This window comes from Tursiops truncatus, chromosome 5 (genome assembly GCF_011762595.2).
Source record: "Tursiops truncatus isolate mTurTru1 chromosome 5, mTurTru1.mat.Y, whole genome shotgun sequence".
Lineage (NCBI taxonomy): Eukaryota > Metazoa > Chordata > Mammalia > Artiodactyla > Delphinidae > Tursiops > Tursiops truncatus.
In genome coordinates, this window is record NC_047038.1 from 115,408,646 (window position 1) to 115,425,814 (window position 17,169).

General features: G+C 36.2%; 1 protein-coding gene across 14 annotated transcripts in view; it reads left to right on the plus strand.

Moving 5' to 3' along the window:
• The window catches only part of INPP4B (inositol polyphosphate-4-phosphatase type II B), a 717,274-nt gene that overhangs the window by 509,170 nt on the left and 190,935 nt on the right, over window positions 1-17,169 (plus strand). For all 14 annotated transcript variants that reach the window (XM_073805532.1, XM_073805533.1, XM_033857340.2 and 11 more), the window contains 2 exons: window positions 3,975-4,047; window positions 16,181-16,328. In XM_073805532.1, coding sequence (XP_073661633.1) covers window positions 3,975-4,047; window positions 16,181-16,328 — 221 coding nt within the window. The remainder of the gene's footprint in view (window positions 1-3,974; window positions 4,048-16,180; window positions 16,329-17,169) is intronic.

Consider the following 17,169-nt stretch of genomic DNA (forward strand, 5'->3'; position numbering starts at 1 on the left):
GCAGGGCAGGAATAAAGATGCAGACATAGAGAATGGACTTGAGGACGCAGAAGGGGAAGGGGAAGCTGGGATGAAGTGATAGAGTAGCATCGACATATATACACTACCAAATGTAAAATAGATAGCTAGTGGGAAGCAGCTGCATAGCACAGGGAGATCAGCTCTATACTTTTTGACCACCTGGAGGGGTGGGATAGGGAGGGTGGGAGGGAGGCTCAAGAGGGAGCGGATATGGGGATATATGTATACGTATAGCTGATTCACTTTGTTGTGCAGCAGAAACTAACACAACATTGTAAAGCAGTTATACTCCAATGAAGATATATATATAAAAAACAACACTGAGAGTAGCAGTTGGAGGAAGACAGGAGATTTTGAGATGTTACATTTGACATTCCTCTTAGACAGCCAAGTATGGATATATCCAAGCAGTTGGAGCTTCAAGTCAGAATTCAGGTGAGATGTCCAAGCTAGAATTATATATTTGTGAGTCATCAAATGATATTTGGATGGTACTTAAACCATGAGACTGAATGAGATCACAAAAGCATAGCAATTCTCATATTTTACACTCTTCAAATTATTTATGTGGATTTTATCTATTGATGTTTACTGTATTAGAGATTTTGCTTATTTGGATTATATCCATAGACATTTATCATATTAGAAACTCAAACAAGAAATGTTTAAAACAGAAGAGTACATAAGCACACATACCATTAACTGTCAAATGATTGTGTCATATAGCTTCTAGAAAATTCTACCGTATGCTTGTAAGAGAGAGGGGAACAGACAGGAATTCCCTGGCGGTCCAGTGGGTAGGACTCTACACTTTCACTTCCAAGGGCCTGGGTTCAATCCCTGGTCGGGGACCTAAGATCCCCCAAGCCACGCGCCGCCCCCCCCCAAAAGAAAAAGAGAAGGAAACAGACAAATAATATTTTAGTATTAATATGAAAATAAAGTTGTCTTCGCCCTGTGCTAGATGCTACAAAGGGTGCAAAGGCAAAAGTTATCAGGGACTTCCAGGAGACTCCAGACCAAACTTTGAAAAGTGTGATTGATGGAATAAATCAACAGATGTGAAAGTACTTGGCCATGAAGTGTTGGTCTTGATGGATTCATACAGAGCTTTATGATTATTGTTCATACAATATTGCTAATTTTCTAGCTCAGTGCATGGCAAATTGATATGTTAGCTGAGAGTCAAAATCATTTAGCTCCAAGAATTTTACATATCATATGTTTCGTCTGCTTGGCCACACTTACCATCAAATAACACTTTTTAAACTATTAATCAAAATCAATAGGCTTATGGCGCTACATCTGGTACCAAAAGCACGTGATGTTTGTTATTCCTGCTCAGAATCGCAAATGTAAAGTTATTACATTGAGAGCGCACACCATGTAAGTGTGTAATGCTGCAAATATCCACCATAATAATAGCAATGAACAGTAGAAATAGCGGAACCTTCTTAAGCACAGATTCCTCATCATTTCCATCTTTGCATTCTCTGTAGCAACCAGCACAGTGCAAAAAGATTCTAAGGTCAATGTAAAAAAACGTAAAAAAAATAAAATAAAAATGGCCTAAGGAAATAAGAAATAAGGTTCTTGGCTTTGAAAACTTTCAATCAAAATAAATAGAGACAGAAAAGGTACACTCAGGAAACAATTGAAAAAAATAATTGCTGAGTCCAAATATGAAAATATTAATTAATTTAGTAAATATTTATTGGATTTTTCTGTTTATGTTCCATGGATTTAAATCTTGAGAGCATTCTGAATAGTAGAGTTGTAAAATACAAAGTAAGAATATTAGTTTAAAATTGTCTTAAATATCAGCCTTCCAGTGTGAATGGAAGACATGAATATATAAAAGTCATATGTCTGTATTCATTTAGTGGAATAAAACGGGCCTTTTGTTAGGAAACAGAAAGTTATCTTTGATTTCAAAGAGGCAGGGTCGCCTCCATAAAGGGAAGCAGTTTCTCAGGGTAATAGCCTGATCTGTGTGAATTATGGACTTCTTCACTAAAAAAGTTTAGTCTAAACCATTCCTATAAGTGATATTGTAGATGATGATCTTTTAGAAAGGAAGATGACTTAGAGCTGTATACCAAGTTATTATGTGGAAGGATGTCAGGGACAAAGCATGAAAGGATTTGAGGCCCAGTCTGAGAATATTGGATTTGATTGGACAGTAAATAACCATTATATACATTCTAGAACAGAACATTGATATGACGAACATAATGTTTACAAAAGATTACTTTAACAGCCCTATGTAGCCTGAAAGAAGTCGAGAAAGCTTTGCAAATAAGAGAAATAAAGAATTTTAAGTGTGTCCAAGCATCCTTGCACATTGCTGTAGTGATTTGGGAAATACATCTCCAAAATAGCTGTGGATTAAAAGAAGGGATCACCTCTGACTTTTGGTTGGTCGGGAAAATGATTTAGAGAACATAAAATTTTAAGAGTTGTTTGCAGTTATTCATTTTTTTCAGTAAATTAGGATCTCAATATAAGCACTAAAGAAAGTATGAAAGCACATTTTTCTCCATCAAGAAATTTCCTGAGTAATGTGATGAATGTTATGATAGAGGAATGAGTAGTGGGCTTTAAGAATACAGAAAGTAACATTTAAATCAATGTTTTAAGCCATTTGTCTTCCTTCTCAAAATGCTTCAGGGACATAATACATTCTATCATGAACAGTGACCTTGGTGGTGGTGAATCTCAAGGAGGGGGGCACTCCCCAGAGGAGGAACGGAGGTGGGTCACAGATAGTTAGAACAGTTGGGAAATAGCCCAGGCAATTCTGATACATCCTACTAGGGAGGGCAGTCTGAGCCCTTGGAGTCTCTTGACAACACTATGCTTGCTACAGAAGGATGGCTGTTTCCCTTAGAACTCTTCACCCAGAGAACATTCTGGGGTTTTGTCTGTTTGTTTTGTTTTTGTTTGCATTTATTTGTTTATGTCTGATATATTTGCTCTAAAAATTTACTTTCCTCCTTCTCCCAGCCCTCCTTTTTCTTCTCTGGGGTCGGGCGGGGGGCGGTTGCTAGAGATAAAAGGAAAGTCATCTAAAGAAATAATTACTGGTCTCTGTCTTTGTGAATATAGGTTTCTTATCAGCCTCTCTGGGGCCAAAAAAGTTTTGCTTCCTCTGTTAGTTACAGTTTCATAGGAGGTTGAAGCAGAGTCCCATGCTTAGGGATGGCTTATCTGAGATAGTATCTCCCACCCATGGTTCACTCGTTAGGAACATGGCAACGTGCTCTCTGTGTCTCTCTTCTCTCCTTCTGTCCAGAGAAGTGTTGGTTCTGTAAAGGATCATGAGCTGAATCTAATTATCATGGATTAATAGATCTATGATCTCTGGATCCACTTATTTATAAATTGCTTATCCATAAATCAGACATCAACTTATTTATAAAGTATCCTCATACTTTATAAGCAAGTGTTTGCATCGTTTTGCCAGAAACAAACATCTCTTTTTGCCTTATGAAATTAGATGCTGTAACATATTTTATTTTTTATTTAAAGTTGCCTTTACTTAAAAGCCAGAAGATAATTTGCTTTTTATTGATCGAAAATCAACCCGGGCAACAGAAATACAAAGCCATTCAGCTTGTCATAGGTGATTTGCTACAGGAGGAACCTATCTCTAGCACGCGGATAATCCGTTTCCACAAAGAAAGTACAAACTTTGTTTCCTAAGTAGTCTTTAACTGGAACTGAAATGTAGTCTATAATTGTACAATATAATCATATTATATATAAATGGAAGTAAGTAATCACAAGTTAAACAAGGTTCATTGTAAAGATAAAGCTAAAAATAGTTTTACAAAAATGTTTGTTCAGAACGTTTTGGAACCGTGTGCATGGCCTCATGTTTTGCAAATAAAAAAAGAATCTCATTTCTTATTTGATCATTTTCAAATATGTTTTCTTTTATTCCTTCTTAGTGTGCACTGGTATGTGAATGTACAGCCCCAGAAACTGTGAGCAGAAAAGATAACCTACCTTTTTTGAACGCAGGTATGTACCTCCCTTTTGGAAACTTACATTCATTTCATATGAACATACATTTTACTTTTCTGTGAACTCAATACTGAATCTGAGCAGCATTCTTACAGAACCATTGTAGACACTTATTAAATATTGGTAATCTTGGGAGTGGAGTCAGCAGAGTGGTGTTAGACTTGACAAGTCTGTAAGAAAGATATATAATATATATAAATACATGTATATAGCTTGGCTATATGGCAAAACAAATTCCTTTTAGCTTTTGGATTTTGTATCATCTGAAATGAGATATTAGAAGAGGGAGTATTAGAAATGTCAAGCTCTTAATTAGTTTGAGTTTTAGTTTATTTTAATGAAGTTGTTAAAACAGTATGTATATGGATTCAGTAGGAAAAATTCATATACACATTTGTACATTCCTGAGTGTGTGTGTACACGTGTGTGTGTGTGTGTGTGTGTGTGTGTGTGTGTGTGTGTGTAGTGTTACTTATAGTAATATATTTGAATTTCAACAAGGAACTAAACAATGTGATAAATGATGACTTTGAGACATCTGGTAAAATTACAAAATATGTGATAATATGTATCTATAAGTTATGGAACTGATTTTTGAATGATAACATAAATTCTGTTACCAGTAGTGATAATAATGGCAAATAAGTGGCAGGCGGGATGCCACTCATATGCCTTGCCTTACCTTGCTTTCTGATGTGTGCTATGAAGAAGGCAGTATTATTATCTCCGTTTTACAGGTGAGGAAATTGCTCAAGGTCACTACCTAGTGAATAGCAGGTCCAGAATTTAAATCCAGTTTTAATCCCAAGGCCTTTGCTCTTAATTACCAGGTCATGCTATTACTAAAAAGCCATTAATTAAAAAGTTGGTGTAACAATAGAATAAACCTTAATATTTTTCTAGCCTTCTATGTTGTACATTTCAACAGTGACATGGATAGCATGATAATCAGATTAATGAGTGATACAAAGTTCAGAGGCTTACTAATACATAACCCCTAAACTATTAGCAATTTTCCCCTGCAGGAAGCCACTAATAATCAGGGATGGAGAAAGACAGGCAACCTTTTGACTCAAAGAACTCAAAATAAAATATAGCAATAAAACACCCATTAAATGTACTTATTAGAATGAAGGATTAAACCAAAGAAGAGCAGCTGCTTCTCAACCTATGACCAAGTGACGTGTTTTTTAAAAATTTTTATTAAGGATGTAATGCCAGGAGGGACATGCATTAAACAGTGAAGGGGCTACCTGGACGCCTAGACCAGCCATGTACCATAAAGTACTTGATAAGTTATCAGTGTGGATAAAATAACTAATGTAACCTCAAAGGGTCTTCCTCACATATATTTTTTTCACCTGAAAGTTGACCAAACCTTTAGTCCTTTATTTCAATATATCCAGATAATCTATTTAATTTACCAGATGTCAATTTTGAGAAATAAAAGTGAATGTGGGAGATACTACATTCATGTTAAATGCAGTTTGAGTGAATCAAATTATCATCAGAATCATCTACACTGTAATTATAAGACACTTTTTAAGTGATTCACTCATGTGAACCTTGTAACTTTTTTATGCCCACAAAGAGAAATGCCATTTTAAAAAACTGATTGGTTTAATATAAATTTCAAAGAGAAAGAGAAAAATGGCTCCCGGAGTAAGAAAATATATCACCTAAGGAAGAAGAGACAAAGGGAACATAGTGAAAAGTAAATCTGCACCTCCTAATTCTTGTGCCATAAAATCTGCAAGGCATGAGTCTTTGAAGCGTACTAACTCTTCCAAATTACTAGGGTACAATTCCTAAGATATGAACCGTAATATGACAAAAAGTGATATGGAAGTGATGGAAGCAGCTGCACTCTGCAATTTAAATATACTCAGTGGAGTGAAAGATGATTGATTACTGCTTTTCCCTTTTCCTGGAGGTGACAGTTTTGGTGGTGATTCTCCACTTAGGTCTGATGATATTTCTCAATGTCCCTAGTCCAGGCAATCCGGAAGTGCCTGGAATATATTTGCCACCAATATTTTCTATGAGCCTTCTTATATCAGGGAAAGACAAGGCTAAATGACAGTCAAATGTTATAAAAGCTAGATTTTTTTAAAAAGTTATTTTAAAGTACAACTAAGTGCTCTATATGAAATGTTTCTGTTCCATATCTAAGTGTGTTGTGCACATACAGCTTATGTAGCTAGACTATGCGCCTATGACTTTGGTTTGTGTGTACCTTGGTCTTTTTTTCTATTTATTGTCTAAACTCAGCAACCTTGGAATTAATCCACTATATTCCCCTCTGGTAGTTTTTCAAACTCTTCAGGTGAAGGGAGTTATTGACATTCTTCTCAAGTCTCTGTATTCGTGTATTGTGTGGAACTTGCCAGTCTCAAGTGAGTGATGAAGTTCTTCCTGAGTGAGTGCAAAAGGATGTCATAGCTCATAGCTGGTCCTCACTATTCTATTTATATCTCTAGAGGTTTAATGCATGACTTGGGAAATTCACTTATCTATTGTGAGACTACAAAGAAAAAGCTCTTCCCCCTCGGGCCTCACCTTTTTCATGCCCTGTTTGCCTCTCAAGTTGAATGTGTATGTTGGGAGCCTGGGGAGTTGAGGGCAGGAGGAGAAAGAGATGAGAAAAAGGAGAGGGGGCAGAATTTACAATTCCATAAAAAAGGTATATAAGTACCTTAGTTATAGGAGAAAACAAATTCCTTTCAGCTGTTGGCTTTTATATTCTCTGAAACAGGAAACGCACTAGAAGGTACAGTATTAGAATTGTGAGGTTCTCATTTCGCTTAATTTTTTAATTCTGTAGTTCATCAAATAAAGTTGTTAAAATAACAGATTTACCCATTTAATTATTTGTTTATTCATTTAAGCAAATGGTAGTGAAAGCACTTAGCACTCTTTGTTGTTGAGGTATTGTTTGGGGGATGGGGGTAGGGGAAGTTATTTTTGAACAGAGGGAAGTGTAGACAGCAGAGTCTCTTATCTGGTCACGGAGTTGGGTGTCCTACTAAGTCTCATCAACTGAGGTGCCTTGCCTACAGCAGAACAAGAACAAATGTGCTCTGGTGGTCTTAATATCAGAGCACTGGACAGACTCTTCTGAAGAACTGGTGTCACAGCCTAAATTTGCTAACCAGCAGTGTGACCCTGCCAGACAAGTCAGCCTCTTTGGACATCAATTCTTTTGCAATGAGCAAATTGACCTGGACAGTCTTTGATTTCCTTTTTGGCTCTCAATGTCTGAAGTCTGTAGAGCATAGTTTAGCTTTTGCTATGTCTTCCTTCGTTTTAGAAATACTTCGTGAAACTATTCATTTTCATCAGTCTCACGTGGAGTCACATATCTATTCTTTGTCACTTACAGTTGTCTTTCTCAGGAGTTATTTATTTTTAATAAGCCTGACCACAGATAAGCTTTTTAAACATTTTTGTCAAGGAGACAATTCTCTCTAGATTTCCTGAATCTCCCAATTTTCCTTGTAAAAGTATAATGCTACAGAATACTTCAGTCCATGGACTTTGATATTATTATGCCCAATCTGAGGAGCTAATGGGCCCTGTCACCAAGTTTCCTATTATCTTCACATTTCAAGTGAGTTTCCCCCTGTCAGCAAGCATTCGATCTGATACAGCATCTTTCTTGGTTGAATTCCATACTGCTTGAGTCATGAAATTATCCTTGATAGTTTTTAAAGACGACTTTCATGCTTTACATTAAAGTGTGTGTGTGTCCATTGCCCTCACAGAGGGTGTATCTGACAACGATGATTTCCATGACTGTGTAAGTTAGAATCGAAGCCACAATGCGGGGACTACTCTGCTTTCAGCCCTAAACACAGGCAATTTCCCTCCTGTTGGAGAATTTATTGGTGTTTTTCTTCTTGCCTCACAGATAAATTGCAATTTTTCTCGAAATAGTCCACTATATCTTTGATTCTTTTTCCCCCAATAGGATTAAGCCATCTACTACTATTGCCGTACGGAAGATGCCTAATTGTGTGCTATTTAAGAAGAAACGTTGCTTATTTACTTCTGTGTCTCCAGGGCCAGAATACAATAGGCACTCAGTAAATATTTGTCAAATGACTAATAATGGGTATATCTTATCGTTTGAATTGACGCTTCAGGTAACAGAAAACTGCACTGTTATTCTTCTCTCCGTGAGAAAGATGTTCAAATTGAACCATTTAGGTTTGAAATGAAAGAATTTATTACTCTCCCTAAAAATTACTATGAAATTCTCATTTTAAGTTTTTTCCTGCCTCCTATGGCGCCGTAGACTTTAACTGCCTTTCACAATACCACACAGTTGAAATGAATATTGGGTGACATTCTCCTCACTACCACCTCATGTAAAGCAAGGCATGACAGAATATTTTAGGAGATATTCTGAGAGACATTGAAAAATAGTTCCCTCTATATTCATTTTGAGTCCTGAGGAATTCCAGCCAAAAAACAAATCCCATTTTCCCCGTTTTTTCTTTTCATTCAACTACCTTGTCAAATCTTAGATCATATCAATTTATGCTAACAAAGATATCTCTGTTGTGTTTTCTCCATACTAGTTTAAATAGATTTTGCCCTTGTATTTATAACTCCATGATGTGTAAAATATGGGACCATCTTGGCTTATAACATTGGCCCTTTATCCTTTGTACTTACTTACTCACCAGATTTCTTTGCCCTTTGCTGTTTTAACAAATCCAATGGAGTCCATTGTCTACTGAAAAAAAACAAACACACACACACAACCTAAAAGTCGAGAGTTATGTTTTATTTGGCGGATATTCTTAGGACTTCAAGCCCCCGGAGGTAGGACTCTCAGATCACTCTGAGGAACTGCTCCAAAGAGGCGAGGCGGTAGCCAAGATATATAGGAGTTTTTGCAACAAAGAGCAGGTAGTCGGAACATCAACAGATTATTGGTAATTAAAGAAAACCAGACATCTCAAGCTAATGAAATTAGCGCTTTTCTATGTATGGGAAGATGCAAAGTCTGGGCTCGTTGAGATCGTTCCTTTGATGTGCACCTCAGCTATCTGGGGCCAGTATCCTGCATTTTCTTATCCTGAATCTCCTCAGGGTGTGCCAGCAGGGTGGCTATAGCAGTTGACAGCTAGATGGCAGGCATTCTTTGCTTCCATCCCAAGTTCCCCCGGGGTTCTCCCTCTGGGAGGCTGTAATGTGATGACTGGATGGCTGCAACATCTTCTGTTTACTAATATGGAAGGTGGCATTCTCAGTTCACACCATTAACCTTGCTCTTTTGGAATTTTCATGTTTTCATTACCGTGTATTAACATATTTATGGTGTTAAGTAGCTTCAATGGAAGAGTGAATTTCACTGCCTAGTAATCAAAGAAATCATCTCTTAGACACCTTTAAAAACTTCAGCTGTCTTCCTGTTGTAAGTTTATTACCCCCTCCACTGCCCACCTTAGGTAAACTAGAAGAAAAATAAAGGCAAGAAGAGGATATAGTTAAAAGGTTAACATTTTGTGGACAAATGTGAGCAGGGCTTTCTCTCGGCTGTGGTTTTCCTTCTTTTACTCTGATGCCTGTGCTCTCTCTTGAAGAGAAGTTTTTAGTTATGTCCTTCCCTCTTGCATTTTCCCCTCTCAATTTACACAGTTGTCAGGGCCCTAACTGTTCACCTATTAGGGAAAGTAATGATGAGAAACATCTGAGGTGTAAGGTTTAAGCTCATTTCTGTGGAATGTTTGCATATACTGGGCACTGTGCTAGGAACAGGAGATAACATGAGGACAAAGAAAACTGTACAGTCATGGCCTTCACAAGTTTACATTCTAATGGGGGACACAGAGCAGTAAACAGACAATTATAGCACAACTGATAAGATCCATGATAGAGATGGGGATGGGGAGTACAAAAGAGGAACAACTGTAGGGAGGGAGCAGAGGGAAGTCAAGAAGGGCTTCCTGGAGGAGGTGCTTGCTGAGCTGAGTTTATAGGATGATTATCTGTAGCCAGGAAAAAGGAGCGTTCCTTTGAGGTGCAGGGAATACCTTGAACAGAGGCAAATTGGCAAGAAACAACTTGAGTTCCATGAACCGCAGGTCATTCCAGGCTGCTCAGCATGAAATAGGAACCAGAAAAGGACACTTTTGTAGATCTGTCCTTTACTTTAATGACTGAATTAGAATGAACAGGGAAAATCATTCAAACTAGAGTGAATGAAGCAGATCTCTTTTCTGACCACCCAAAACCAAAGCTCCAAATTCTACACGTTGAACTCGCCAGTTTTCACCAGTTGGAGACTGAATCCCCACAAAGATTATCTTTATGTTTTATTCTGCATCTGTAATAGTTTTTCTTGTTCTTGGCCTTGAATTGAAGATGGAAGGCCAGGAGCTTGTGGGTTTGGCTAGACTAGGGAAGCAGCACTTTGTCTGACTCAGCTTATATACTATTTCTATTCTTATTTGTTGTTCCTTTAAAAACAGCACAAACAATAACATAATTTAGATTTTATAACACAACTAAAGAAAAGTAATTTAAAATTCTGGGGGAATTTATTTTTTAATAGTTTGTTTCATCTGTATTATTTTAAAAGAGATCTTTCTTTGCTGTGTTTTCTGAGCTCCTGTCATGCTTTCTTACTTTCTCTTTTCTAAGCCTTGCTTAGGATAGTCTTTTAGTGATTTCTATTTAGGATTTTTAGTTCTCATCTAATCTTAAAAAGAGCCAATATACATTTAAGATGTATGTATCTAAATCTAAGATATTTTCAACTACAAATGAGAGAATGTCATTATCTAATTGGCTTACACAGACTTATCTTTACTAAGCGTAATGTAGCATTTGGAGAATAGGCAATGCATGTACATTCGGCTGAATGATGAAACTATTAAACAACTGCATAATTAAAAGCTATAGAATGAATAGATTCTCTACAAGAATCTACAGTACATTAAAATAATGATTTTGTAAAGCTTGAAGCCAATGAAGTCAGATTCCATTTAACTACGTGACATCTACCACCTCCTGAAAGCAAGAAATTGCATGAAGATAATCACAGATGAGCTTATTCTGGAGAACTGTATTAAAGACAATCTTCATTGTTTGGCATTCTGATGATCCCCTCAACCCTGAATCCAGATTTCCAAAACTCCTTGTCTAATCCACTGATGTCCCCAACACAGACACAGAAAAGAGAAGATCGTCCCTATGATATCACTCTGGTTTATCTTTTCTGCCCCAGGTTGCTTGAACAGCCATCCTTTTTTAATGTGTTGTCTGTGTTTTGGCTTTGTTGAACATTTCCTTGGCATCTTTACCTTGATAGTTCAGAACTGGAGCACTTGGCTTTCACAATTGCTGGAAAAGCAGGTGGTGTGCTACCGTATTAAAAAGGCCTTTTACAGTGTCTGGAATAAATGATATGGAAATTTGAGTTGTGTTGTAATTTTAGGAGAAAAAAAATCTGTCATTTACTTTCTGTCCCTGTGTTCACCTTAGAGGGTGGATCTCGGTGGGAATGTATTCATATCTGGACCATCTTAGAACTTTATCCTTGTTAAGTCATAATTAAGACTGTGGTGGTGTCCAAAATCTCTTCACTACTTTTCCCTTGGTAGAATCTGTCACGTGATATTTTTAGCAATTGTTTTGGCAAAAGCAGTGAAAAAAAATGAAGATGATACACACAGGGCTCTCTTTAAAAAGAACTTATAATAGATAAGTTAGATAGTTGTTTTTGCTGAGCTGAGCCTATTGTATGGTCAGAAATACATCTCCTACATGAAGAAATACTTGACATCAGTGGAAAGCCAGAGCTGAAAGTGGTGGGCTCATTTACACAGCTGGAGTGTGTGTGCAGAATTGTTGAAACTGTATCTCTGCTATAGGGGAGAAGCATTTATAAAATGACAAAAGCGGGCTTCCCTGGTGGCGCAGTGGTTGAGAATCTGCCTGCTAATGCAGGGGACACGGCTTCGAGCCCTGGTCTGGGAGGATCCCACATGCTGCGGAGCAACTAGGCCCGTGAGCCACAACTACTGAGCCTGCGCATCTGGAGCCTGTGCTCTGCAACAAGAGAGGCCGCGATAGTGAGAGGCCCACGCACCGCGATGAAGAGTGGCCCCCGCTTGCCACAGCTAGAGATAGCCCTCGCACAGAAATGAAGACCCAACACAGCAAAAATAAATAAATTTAAAAAAAAATGACAAAAGCATTCATCATTTATGGCTCACTGTTCAATATTTGATACATGAATACCTTGCCTTCCTTTTATATGAGGATGGCAGAAATCTCCTCACTATGAACCCAGCAAAATTTTGAGTTGAGAACATCTTCTCTGGTCTGTTTGTAGCCGTTGGAACAAATTTCATGGTAATTAAAAGTCAGGCCATATATATATTTTTAATTTTCTAAGTCATAATCCATTATATGGCATTTTGAGAAACAGTAAGTGTTCTTGCTTTATACGTAGTAGGTATTCAATAAGCAATGCTACTGGATCAGACTTGGTTGTAAAGTGGATTCCACTATGTCTACATTGAGATCCTAATAGCTATGTGCAGTTAAATACGAATGTTTAGAGATCTATGAGTTTCAAAAGGTTAGAACCTATAGCATGAAAGTTAGATAGGAGACATTATTGGGAATTTTGGGGGGGCTAGATCATGTGGCCTGATTTTTTTATTATTTGCCCCAAGTGCTTTCCTTAAAAAAACAGCAGCATTCGCACAGGGTCCTGGATGTTGTGTCTCGGGTGGTCGGAGGATAGTTCTGGAGCTTATTAATCACACTGGCCTTGATTTCTACCACTCTATTTCAACAAAGATTTATATTTAAAATACACTGAAAAGCAGTAAAATGAAAACAGTAAAATCAAAAGTTGAAGGACTAGTTTTGTGATAACAGATAAAGAATATCATATTTTTCAACTTAATTAAAAATACAAATTTTGGCTCACAGGCCCAGCCACTCCACGGCATGTAAGATCTTCCCGGACCGGGGCACGAACCTCTGTCCCCTGCATCGGCAGGTGGACTCCTAACCACTGCGCCACCAGGGAAGCCCAGTCGAAGGGTTTTTAACCGTGGTTTGGGAGATACAAAGATTCTGTGTAATCCTGAAAAAAAAAAAAAAAGCAGAGGTTAAAAAGCAGTGCATATATTAAGTATAGATAACCCAAGTAATTGAATATTTACTTAGGTTACTAAGGAAAAATGTGGACATTTCACAGAAAAAAAGAAACAGAAACCGTTTCTGTCTTACTATAAAAGGATGCATTTGTATTCCTGATCATGTTAGCTACATTAGAATTCCTGAGATCCCATAAATGGTTTAACCTGACTTACAATATATTGAATTCTGTACATACATTGTTTTTCTTCTCCACCTCTAGAGATAGGGCAATAGAGGTTATAGTAAAATTCTTACATCTTTAAAACATTGTCACTTTAAAGATGAATGAAATATCATAGTTTCTTTCATTGGCTGTAAGTTTCTGTATTTCATATAAAAGAAAATACATCTGATAAGGGCTAATATCCAAAATATATAGAGAACTCATACAACTCAGTAACAGCAAAAAAAAAAATTCTGATTAAAAATGGGCAGAGGATCTGAATAGACATTTTTACAAAGAATGCACACAGATGTCCAACAGGTACATGAAAAGTTACTCAACATCACTAATCATGCGGGAAATGCAAATCAAAACCACAATATCACCTCACATCTGTTAGAATGGATATCAAAAATAAGAAATAACAAGTGTTATTGGCAAGGAAGTGGAGAAAAGGGAACCCTCATGCACTGTTGGTGGGAATGTAAATTGGTGCAGCCACTATGGAAAACAATATGGAGATTCCTCCAAAAACTAAAAATAGAACTACCATATGATCCAGCAATTCCACTTCTGGGTATTTACCCAAAGAAAATGAAAACACTAATTCAAAAAGATATATGCATCCCAGTGTTCATTGCGGTATTATTTTCAGTAGCCAAGACGTGGAAACGCCCTAAGTTTCCACTGACGAATGGATAAAGAAAATGTGATACACACACACACACACACACACACACACACACACACACACACACACACACAGAATATTATTCAGCCATAAAAAAGAATGAAATCTTGCCATTTGTGACAACATGGAAGGACCTTGAGGGCATTATGATAAGTGAAATATCAGACAGAGAAAGACAGATACTGTATGAACTCACTTATATGTAGAATCTAAAAGCAAAAACAAAATAAAACGTAACAAATAAAAAAACGAACTCATAGATGTAGAGAACTAATTGGTGGTTGCCCGAGACAGGGGATGGAGGTGGGTGGAACAGGTGAAGGGTGTCACAAGGTATAAATTTTCAATTATAAAATAAATAAGAAAGGGGGATGTAATGTACAGCTTGGTGACTGTAGTTAGTAATATTGTATTGCATATTTGAAAGTTCCTAAGAGAGATTTTTAAAGTTCTCATCACAAGAAAAAGTTTGTGACAACGTATGGTGACAGATGTTAACAAGACTTATTATGGTAATCATTTCACAATATATACAAATATACAAATGATATTGAATCATTACATTCTATACCTGGAACTAATATAATGTTATATGTCAATTATACCTTTATACCTCATTAAAAAGAGAAAGAAAATAAGTATAATTAGCCTTATATATGGATCTGTGGTATAATCTAATTGATAAAACTTAAAGGTCATGTTTATGGCAAAAACATAATCCTTTAGACATACAACTTTAGATTTAAAATATTGTCTCTCAACATCCTGGAAATATTCTATCATCTTCTTGCTTCTATTGATGCTTTTAACAAGTGAACATTCTAGCTAATTCTTGTAAGGGGTAGATAAGTGTGCCGGGAGCTTTGAATCTGATCGTTAAAGAATGAGATGTTTGTAATAAAGGTTTCCTATTTAGTATCAATTCTGATAGTGATAATTGTCAGACTGGACCTCTGAGAATGATAGTTGCAGAATGGATGAATAGTTCCTCATTTTAATGCTCAGAAATATATTTATATTTCCAAGTAATGAATGAGACACAGCCTTATAAAACCCTAAAATGAGAAAGGTATTTTACTCCATATGTTGAAGAGACTTGGGCCACATAACAGGCTGGGCGTTATTTAAAGTCTTGCGTCCACTTCAATATCAAATTCTCTTTTTAATTAGCTTCATTGGTAAACTGGAGCCAAATAACCATAGATACTTGACTGGTGATTCACCTGACATTTTGTTGTCCATTAAGCTTTGATATATCTCTCTTATATTCTTTATCCAACAGCAATGGAAATAAAATCGTGCCCTGAAATATAGGGCTTGGTAGTGTGGTAGGGATGCTGGCCTCACAAAAAATGTATCAAGTATTATCTTAATATCTAGCCCTACACTTTTTCTTTAAATCTTTTAAAATCCTTGATGACATGACCATGTTATTTCTCCCCTAATCACTGTCACCCATCCCAAATATTCAGCTTGTTCATAGTCTCCCTGTCTTGCTTCTGATAATATATGGTTTTGGGAAAGTGTTATTGACTTATTGACACTAAAGTATGAATAATATTTGAATTGTAATAGATCTTAAGCCAAGGAATGAACCTTTCTGACATTTAAGAAAAAAGTCACTTTTGGTAGTAGGGTCATTTGAAACCTCTAATATAACATATCAGTTGTCACCTACTATATAAGTGGGTAAAGTTGACTAAGAGTGATTGGAAGAAATCCAGAAATGTATTTTTTCAAAGCATGTATGGTGTATAAATCCATATATTTTCATCTATATTTATAAATACATATACTTTAAGAAAATTTTTAGAAGGAAAAAGAATTAATAGGTGGTATGTCAGAGAACCACAGTAGCCACATTTATGAATTGGAATTTGTTGTATCACTTTGTAATTTAATAAAGACTATATCCAAGAAGCTACTGAAAAAAATAGATATAAGGAGAAAATTCTTAGAAACACAGTGGCACTACAGATTATGATAAAAAATTTTGATCAAGTATTAGAATGGTAGCCTGATTAATGATTTTGTTAATTGATCTTTATCTAAAGTGCATATCTTTATAATTTAACTATTAACTTTATTTTTTTCACCTTTTCCAGTGTTAAAGAACCCAGTGTGTAAATTATATAGATTTCCCACATCTGACAATAAGTGGATGCGAATCCGGGAGCAGATGTCAGAGAGCATACTTTCTTTTCATATTCCTAAGGAATTGATCTCTCTTCAAATCAAAGAAGATTTGTGTAGGTAAGAGAAAGTGATTTATGATTGTCTCTTACATTAATTATTTTTTTTATGAAACATTTTTTCTTCAAGTATGATGATAACATAAAAATCTAGATCTGCATTGTCCAGTATGACGGCTCCTAGCCCTGTATGACTATTAATCACTTGAAATGTGATTAGTCCACTTTGAGATGTTCTGCCAAGTGTAGTATAAACACCAGATTTTGAATTCACAGCACACAAACAAAAAAAGACTGCTTTCATAATGAAATGTTAACATTTTGGCTGTACTGGGGTTGAATACAATATGATGTTAATTTTATGTGCTTCTCTTTTTACTTTTAATTTTATTTTTTATTCAAGTATAGTTGATTTACAATGTCTTGTTAATTTCTGCTATACAGCAAAGTCATTCAGTTATAGATATTATATGCATTTTTTATATTCTTTTTCATTATGGTTTATCACAGGATATTGAATATAGTCCCCTGTGCTCTACAGTAGAACCTTGTTGTTTATCCATTCTATATATAATAGCTTACATCTGCTAACCCCAAACTCCCACTCCATCCCTTCCTCAAACCCCTCCCCCTTGGCAACCACCAGACTGTTCTCTATGTCCATGACTCTGTTTCAAAGATAGGTTCATTTGTGTCATATTTTAGGTTCCACATATAAGTGATATCATGTGGAATCTAAAATATGATATCTTTTTACTTTTTACATATGACTACTGACCACTAGAAAATTTTAATCACATGTGTGACTCTCATTTGTGACTTACATTACACCTTTTCTGTGTAAATCTCCCACCATTAAAATGTGTTGAAAAAAAATCAATTATGAATCTTTAAAATTTTCT